The sequence below is a fragment of the Camelina sativa genome, chromosome 16 (genome assembly GCF_000633955.1).
Source record: "Camelina sativa cultivar DH55 chromosome 16, Cs, whole genome shotgun sequence".
Classification (NCBI taxonomy): domain Eukaryota; kingdom Viridiplantae; phylum Streptophyta; class Magnoliopsida; order Brassicales; family Brassicaceae; genus Camelina; species Camelina sativa.
In genome coordinates this window covers 25,422,882-25,431,564 of record NC_025700.1, presented here as the reverse complement: position 1 = coordinate 25,431,564, position 8,683 = coordinate 25,422,882, and the positions used below count along the sequence as shown (strand labels likewise).

The 8,683-nt window shown below is 37.5% G+C and overlaps 3 protein-coding genes across 5 annotated transcripts in view; 2 read left to right on the top strand and 1 right to left on the bottom strand.

Moving 5' to 3' along the window:
• Positions 1-1,264, top strand: part of LOC104752417 — a 4,169-nt gene extending 2,905 nt beyond the window's left edge. The window contains exons 2-4 of one of the 2 annotated variants that reach the window (XM_010474546.2): positions 15-173; positions 467-798; positions 883-1,264. In XM_010474546.2, the coding sequence (XP_010472848.1) occupies positions 47-173; positions 467-798; positions 883-1,074 (651 nt within the window). In that variant the 5' untranslated portion in view covers positions 15-46 and the 3' untranslated portion in view covers positions 1,075-1,264. The remainder of the gene's footprint in view (positions 1-14; positions 174-466; positions 799-882) is intronic. The other variant, XM_010474547.2, reaches the window with a different exon arrangement.
• LOC104752416 (lysophospholipid acyltransferase LPEAT1) lies at positions 1,318-4,242 on the bottom strand. 2 transcript variants are annotated; one of them, XM_010474545.2, is made up of 9 exons: positions 3,499-4,008; positions 3,032-3,157; positions 2,887-2,924; positions 2,700-2,764; positions 2,452-2,520; positions 2,239-2,372; positions 1,996-2,136; positions 1,824-1,887; positions 1,318-1,529 (listed from the first exon to the last, which is right to left on the bottom strand). In XM_010474545.2, the coding sequence occupies exons 1-9, from the start codon at positions 4,006-4,008 to the stop codon at positions 1,510-1,512; spliced, it is 1,167 nt and encodes a 388-aa protein (XP_010472847.1). In that variant the 3' UTR covers positions 1,318-1,509. The 2 variants fall into 2 exon arrangements, with proteins under 2 accessions (XP_010472847.1, XP_010472846.1); XM_010474544.2 differs by lacking the exon at positions 1,318-1,529 and having other exon boundaries at positions 1,659-1,887; positions 3,499-4,242.
• On the top strand, positions 5,925-8,340 carry LOC104752415 (aspartyl protease family protein At5g10770-like). The gene is made up of 2 exons (XM_010474543.2): positions 5,925-6,415; positions 6,858-8,340. The coding sequence occupies exons 1-2, from the start codon at positions 6,229-6,231 to the stop codon at positions 8,135-8,137; spliced, it is 1,467 nt and encodes a 488-aa protein (XP_010472845.1). The 5' UTR covers positions 5,925-6,228; the 3' UTR covers positions 8,138-8,340.

The window sequence follows — 8,683 nt, the reverse complement described above, 5'->3', positions numbered from 1 at the left end:
TCTCCTTCTCCAAAATTCGTGTGTGGGTTTTTCAGATTAGAGGTAGATGGAGAAAGGGGTTGGATTTGAGAAAGAGAATACGCAGACAAACAAGACAGTCAGTGATGGTTTTGTCGGAGGTTTTTTCCCTGTCTCTACCACCAAGATCGCGTGGAAATCAAGGAAAAGATCAGGTTCTCTTCTTTTCCTCTCTTTCTTGTTTTCTCACTGACCCATCCATTATTTTTTAGCTACCCTTTCTATTTCTCGTCTGAAAGATTTGGGCTTTGAGCACTCTCATAGTACTAATCGTGTAAGCCATGCTTGAATTAGCTTCCTGTGACCTATCTCCTTAAAGTATGTGCTCAGAGATCTCGACATGGAGCTTTTGCTTGGAAAATCAAAAACTTTTATTAACTTAAGTAAATTGCTCTGATCCGTTTGCATGTGAGTTTGGAACTCAAAGCTTTAACTATTTTGGTTGCAGCATCGGTGAACCCAGACAAGACACCCGAGGCTGTTATGGAGGTCACACCAGAGAAGAACGAGATAACAGCAATGGAGACCGAGAAAGTTGGGGAACCAATGACCACAACTCCTATTCTGTCCGAGAAAAGAAAAGCTCTCTTTGAGCCACTTGAACCCATTACAAACTTGAACGGAAAGCGACCAACAGCGGCTGATTCCTTGTTGCCACCGCCAGATTTCGAGGCTGCCAACTACCCTAAAGGCTGGTTGATTGGTAAGAAGAGGAAGCTTGTCAATGTCGATGTAGTTGAGAGCATGCGAAGAATCGCTGTCCAAGAAATGAACAGAAAGGTAAAACTTAAACCATACATAGTGCAGGTTTTTTGCTCATGTTTTGTGGTTGTTGGGGATTTTTTTATTAAGGGATTATGACAGGATCGAGAGATAGATGGGTTAAACGAGCAGCTAGAAGAGGATTCACGGTGCTTAGAGCATCTGCAACTTCAGCTGCTACAAGAGAGAAGCAAGAGGACAGAGATTGAAAGAGAGAACACTATGTTAAAAGAGCAAGTCGATATGCTTGTGAACATGATACAAGAAGATGAAGAAGGAGCTGAAGAACCCTAAGCTAGTTTTCAGCAAAGTTATGTGCCACCCTATAATAGCACTGTTCTGTTTGTTTATTCTTTTGTAGATTTGTGTCTCGTCTCGTCCATAAGGAAGAAGGAAAGAAGCTTAGTACCATGTATTATTTGGTTAAGCTACCGTTGTTCCCTCCTGTTAGAACAAAATCAATCAAGAACATTATATATTCTAAGTTTTGAATTCGCCTGCAAGATTTGAACCTGACATTCGATTAAATCATTGAAGTTCTTAAGAGGACGAAGAACTATTTGCTGTGTGTGTATGTGTGTGTCTAAAGTTGCTTCAGATAGAAACAGAGACCAAAAAAGAAATACAAGTTTCAGAAATGAGATGTATTCTCTGTATAGTTGTGTTAAAAGTGTTTCCTTCTCCTATGAATAAATGAAATATACGGACCACGAATTTCGAGTGTCCATATTAGCTTTTGCAAAACAAACCTGCACGAACACGAAAGAGATGCTTCAGATTTACATGCCCAAACTTTCCATCCCATCCACAGCCTCTTTTCTGATTTATTGAAAACTCACTATAACACAATAGTTAAAGAGACAGATAGAAAGCCTGAGTCGTGTAATCAAACATTTGGCTTTTATTATCATCAAAGATCCATTATTCATTCAATCACAGGCATGGTTGTTTTTTTGGTAATGACTACTACATTACAAACATTGTCAGGCCAGTAAATTTTCATTCTTCTTTCTGATGGAAATCACGGGTTTGACTAAGATTACCATTGAGAGTTGCGTGATATATCCTTTTGTCGCCAAGTCCCAAATCCGATAAAATCAAGTTACCCTGAAAGCAACAGAAAGACAAGCACAACCAAACGTTGGTGAGCAATAACACACAAGCCAAAAGTATATATATACAGGTCAAGTCTTACTGCAGTTGGGAAAGCAATACCTCGGTGGCCATTAATCTCCGAACATTGCTAGCATAAAGTTTGGGATCATCTTTCTCTTCTTGTGATGGGTAGTATACAGGTAACCGTATGACTTCCAAGTGATTTACGAATTGACAGAGAAGGAATAAGATGTGGCGTGCCTGCAAAACAAGAAACACGATTCTTGTAACTCACCTAAACAAAACCTGTTTAGAAGCGGAACTTCTGAGAAAACCGCAAATTTTTTAATAAGAAATACTCACCCCGGATATTGTATCCCATGCCACGCTGAAGCGCTCGTAAGGATATTTTAAAATCACCGGAAGAACAGGAGTTCCAGCCAAAAATGCACCTGTCTTGAATGTAAGTAAGTAGTCTCCGTTGGTAGTTGTTCCTTCTGCAGTGAGCGCAAACAGAAGTTTTAAGGAAACAATGATGGTTTGGTAGACAAATTGATTACGAGAGCAATATTGAACCTGGAAAAAGCATAATAGTTGGAGCAGATATGTTCCTATGAGCTTCTCGAACTCTTTCATTTACAGTGCCTGCAAAGATAAGAATAGTGGTTAGATATATAGTATGACAACTATTTATAGTAGAATCAGAGGTTAGGCTCATAATTTTCTTAATTATCAATTGCATAACACAGACTACCAACAAATGGAAGTAAAACTAGGAAAAAATACACTAGCTGAAGATTGTTTTTCTTGTACGAATCACATACCAGATACACCCTTGAAATCAGGCGATTTTGCTTCTCGTTGAACATAGACACAACCAAGGCATTTGCTGTCAGAAAACAACGAAACAAGATATAACCAAGTGTGAGATAATCAATACAAACAAATAACAGAAACAAGGACACTTAGAAGTTGAGATGAGGTACAAATATTTTTTCATTCACAACTCACCTAATGAGGCCAACAAGAGGAAGTTTGCCCACTGATCTCTTCAGCATCAAAATCATGAGGGAAAACAGAAAGAAATGTTAATGCCACTGCCAAAACGACACCCAGTTTTGCAGAGCTACCAAAGAGTATATATCTATCAACTAACCTTGGCGACAAAACTTGGAAAAGAAGCAGACATATGATACAAAATGTCCAAGTACGAAACGTGATTGGACACAATGGCTCCAGGTCTTTCAGGTTCCTCCGTGGCGGCATCCCCTTTCTGGCTAATCTGCAGCCAAAAGAGAGAACAAATTAAGATAAAAGGCAAACGTCAAGCCATCAGTGGGAACTAATAATTGAATCAATTTCAGGAAAAAAAGAGGTCCCAAGCAAGGACCATCTTAATAAATGGTACAGCAACCTAACTTCTCCTTTGAGCCAACATTGTCGTACCAAGCTAGAATCCTACCAATAAATTGCCTCTAAACTATTATATCTCCTTACAGCAAAGTCTGACAACACTTAAGGTTCCTAATAACTAACTATCCAGTACTAGAAGTTCCTACCACGCTATACAAACACAAAAACTAATCATAGCATAAAATCTTGCAGACGTAGCTAAGTTTATACCTCTACAGAAGTAGTTTTAGGATTGGGATCCATGAGTGAGTCACGATCCAAACGGGTCTCATGAATCCAGTAAAACCCAAAAACGAAAAGCAAAACCCTAGAGAGAAACCTCCCACAGCTGACAATAACAGTACGTTTCCATCCTCTCATGTGAGCATAATCTTCCTGAACAACGACACCACCTTCTTCTTCCTCTTCCTCTGCCCCACGATAAGGAGCAGAAAAGAGCGTAAAAAGCCTACAAATCAAGTAATAGAGAAGCAAGAGGCTCATAGAGAGAAGAAACCGCAGCGGAACAAGCGTCACCATTGCGACAGCCAACTTAATCTTCTCAGTCATGGGAAAAGGACCCAAACCCATCGTCCCATACAAATCCGTCCTCGCGTAAGGTGCGAACTTTTTGTCTAGCTCTTCAATGGCAGCAGCCAAATCGGATTCTGATTTCAGCAAGGGCCGTTCCTCTTTGCTCGAAGGTGGATTCGAATTCATATCTTTGAGCTCTGATTCCATTGTTCTTCTTCTATTCGCCTAAACCTAAAAAAATCTAATCTTTTTTGTTTTTTTTTTCAATGAAAGAAAGGGCTTCTTCAGGTATTGAAATCACACAACGAAAAGTGGGTTCGTGTTGGAAGATGGATCTGAAGAAGAAAGTGTCATCCTTTTCTCTCCTCCTCGTCGTCTCTAGATTTCTTGTGAAGATTTCAGCTTTCGCGCACACGTAGATTCGCCGTAAAAGGTAAACACATGAAACTTAACAAAGTGCTCTAATTCGCTGGAACAACGTGCATCTTAACTTAATATACGCTCATCTATCTTAACCGTTGGATGAATTAGTTGGAACAAAATCGGACCACGACTGTTACTTCTTGTTGCAGAATTTCGCAAATCTTATAATTTATTTTTCCAGATAATGTCAATGAGATTTTTCCTGTTATTTCTCCCATCTTATTTTAATTTTTTTTTATATATAGTTATAGATTTATTTTCTTATCCAAACGGGAAAAACAAAATCCTTGTTTGATTTGGATATAAATTTCTTGATACACATTTATCTATCTTCTTGGATAATATTTTTTTTTCCGAATTGATGTGCTATATAAGGTTAGAAATTGAGAACCCTAGTAAAATATGAAGAAAATAAGGTAGAGATATGCTTTTTTTTTTTTTAGTTCTTACAACGAAAAAAATCTAAAGATTAATGTTTGCTGCGTAATCGTTTTTTTTCAGTTAATACAAAACAAAAATTAAATGTCATATACGTTAACGAACACATTAGAAATCAATTGATTATACGTATAGTCTACGTAGAATGAAACAAGTCAAATAAGTGGTAGGACCAAATTAATGATTATTCCTACAAACGTTTTTACTAATTACTAGTACTATTCACTCCTTTAGTGGCAAACAGAGCAAATCAAATCACGTACCAACTTGCCCTGCTTAATATAAAAACCGTACGGAAATCACAAGGCATGTTTCTTTCAACTACCAAGATTAATCATTTGCATTTTTTTGTTATCACTTTCCCGTCTTTATAGTATATGATTTGTATGGAGAAAGCAGACTTGAACATTATTAACAATCAACTTTTCTCAATTAAAATTTCAAGTTTGCTGAATCCAAGACATAATCATAGGCTCATAGCTATGCAACCTTCCGTCAATAGACAATAGTTACTGCTACCATGATGAATATTAGTACAACATGACTGAAATCTTGACTCGATAGTTGAAGTCTTGAGAAGAAAGATCATGTGAAAGTGGTCATGGGAAGGAAAAACAAATTCGAGGCAATTTCTACGAGAGTTACAAGCTAAAAAGAACCTTAGTTAGAGACGTTAACTGTGTTTATACTCAGACAAATCCTAAAAACAAAAGTGGAAGTTGCGACAGTTAGATTCCCTGTTGAGTAGTCTTTTCTTCTGTATTTAATTTGTTTGTTCTTTGTTGATAAGCAAAAAAAACAACGCATATATTCAAATCTTATGTCATTGTCTTTTTTTAAGGTCATGTCATGAGTCATGCATGACCTTAATAAGTTATCTATAACAGTAATCATTATTACGTAACAATGTTTATTTCAACCTTAGTATGAAACAATATATATTACTAGGACGAGCTATATAATATACTTGGCATTTTAATGTTTACCTAGAACTTAGAACAAACTAAATTCTAAATATATATATTTTGAAGCAACATAATTAGTTTACTTTATTTATACAATGTTATAAATTAACCTCAAGTATAGTATTTAGAAGAATATGGCATTGGCGTTGTATTTATCAATCACCGCTTGTTAATAATATGAAGATTGATTATAACGAGTTTGAAACCCTCCACTTGCATTAGGGGACAAGACAAGACTCTCTATAAAAATTAACAGAGGTAGCACCAGCAGTTCCACTTGCACACATTGAGTTCTTCTTTTATTAACAAAAACAAAATTTTATCGTACATTAAAAACCACCAAAAACAATGTAAATATATTTAGCAATTTGGTAAATTAATTTTGTCTTGCAGTAATTCACATGAATCCCCAACAATTTTTCTCATGCAAACAACAAAGTGGGGTCCTAATTCTTTTGATTTGCCACTTCTCTCGCCAGCCCTTGCTCTTTTGTTCTCTTCACTACATCCAAACTCCCCAAGAATCTCTCTTTCTCCTCTCTTCTCTCTTCTCTCACCTCTTATTATTTTCCTCTGAATTAAGAGAATCATCGTTACGAAAATGTTGAAGAAAGCAACATATCTTCCATTGAATCTTTCACTTGCTCCTTTGCTTCTTCTTCTTGTTTTCCTTCTCTCGTGTGTTGTTCATGGCATCCACGAGAAGAAGATTCTCCGAGTACACAACAGCATCTGGTCTCCCAAGAAATCATACGAAGCTTCGAGTTCATGTTTCTCTCGCAGTCTTGGTAAGTCTTGTTTTTTCTTTTTTCCTTTAACGCTCACCAACCATAGAGAAGAGAGAGTTGTGGATACTATTCCTTTTTACTTTAGTTTAATAATAGCGTGAATTAAGGTTAGATTAGCAAAAGTCTCAAATTTTGTATAAACTCTTAATTAAAGTCATTAGCTTTTTACACTACTTTATAATATCCTTTCTCCTCGAATTGGGATTAGTATAGCTATTTTTCTAAAGCTTTACATATAGAATCTTGAGCTTCTTTCCTCCATGGAAGACAACTCATCTATCACATATGTTTGTATATTCCAGAGTATACAAAACCTCTGTTTTTTTTAATCTCTCATTGTTGACTCTTTCTTTACTCTGTTTATGTCAGTTGTTTATTGCAAAGAGACAATAATGATTCGGTTTACTTTATTAAAAATGATGATTATGTTTTGAAATCTTAGGAAACGGAAAAGAATCCACCACATTGGAGATGAAACATAGAGAAATTTGCTCAGGAAAGACTATAGACTGGGGTAAGAAGCTGAGAAGAACCTTAGTTTTGGATAACATTCGAGTTCAGTCACTTCAACTCAGAATCAAAGCACTGACCTCAAGCCGCACCACCGAACAATCTGTTTCCGAAACTCAGATTCCGTTAACCTCAGGGATAAAACTTGAGACTTTGAACTACATCGTTACAGTTGAATTAGGAGGGAAAAACATGAGTTTGATCGTTGACACTGGAAGCGACTTGACTTGGGTCCAATGCCAGCCTTGCAGATCATGTTACAACCAACAAGGTCCTCTGTATGACCCATCAGTCTCATCTTCTTACAAGACGGTTTTGTGTAACTCATCCACTTGTCAGGACCTTGTAGCAGCTACCGGCAATTCAGGCCTTTGTGGAGGTTACAATGGCGTCGTAAAGACAAATTGTGAGTACGTTGTCAGCTATGGAGATGGATCATACACTCGAGGAGACTTGGCAAGTGAAAGCATCTTATTGCGAGACACAAAAATCGAAAACTTTGTCTTTGGTTGTGGCCGAAACAACAAAGGTCTGTTTGGGGGAGCCTCTGGTTTAATGGGTTTGGGAAAAAGCTCAGTCTCTTTAGTCTCCCAAACTTCGAAAACTTTCAACGGAGTGTTCTCATACTGTCTACCTTCTCTTGAGGATGGAGCTTCTGGTTCATTGTCTTTCGGAAATGATTCCTCTGTGTACAAGAATTTAACTTCAGTGTCCTACACGCCGTTACTACAAAACCCTCAGCTTAGTTCCTTTTACATTCTGAATCTCACCGGTGCTAGCATTGGTGGCGTGGAGCTGGAAACATCAAGCTTCGGTAGAGGGATTCTAATCGATTCAGGAACGGTTATCACGAGATTGCCACCTTCCATCTACAAAGCTGTGAAAACAGAGTTTCTGAAACAGTTCTCCGGGTTTCCTTCAGCTCCTGGTTATTCAATCTTAGATACTTGCTTTAACCTCACAAGTTATGAAGACATTAGCATCCCCACTATCAAAATGATCTTCGAAGGTAACGCTGAGCTCGCAGTGGATGTCACCGGTGTGTTCTACTTTGTCAAGCCTGACGCTTCTCTGGTTTGCTTGGCCTTGGCAAGTCTGTCATATGAAAATGAAGTCGGGATCATCGGAAACTACCAGCAGAAAAACCAGAGAGTAATATATGATACAAAACAAGAGAGGCTTGGAATTGCAAGAGAAAACTGCAGTATCTGATGATGACTACCCCATAACTTATAAAAACCCTTTGTGTTCCCTTCATATATCATGAAAAGCCAAATCATCTCTTTTGGCAAAGCCAATTTGAATTCTCTCACTATTCTTATAAATATTTATGTCTGTATCAGTATAGCAGTAGCTTATAATGAATTGTAAGAAACTATGTTTGATGATCTTATGAGGAAGGAAAATGATCTAAACCGTAGAAACAAACAATGATTAGAGAGAAAAAACACTTTAAAAAGGTTTTCTCAAGAATCTGATGTTAATGTACCTGAAAACATAAATGATTCAACTCAAGCTTCATCACGGATCAGAGCTGTCATCTCTATCTTCTCTGTATCAACACCTTCACTTCTTCTGTTTGTTAACATTTCAGCCGGGAGAATGGTTGAGTTTGAATCAACATTTGGTATCAAAAAGACCAATCCAATTGGAATTACCCTCAATAAACTCCTGATCACAATAGCCAACCAGAGATTATCAAACTGCGTACGCGTAACTTTCAGGGAATGGAGTAATACTCCTCCGCCCCATGACGAC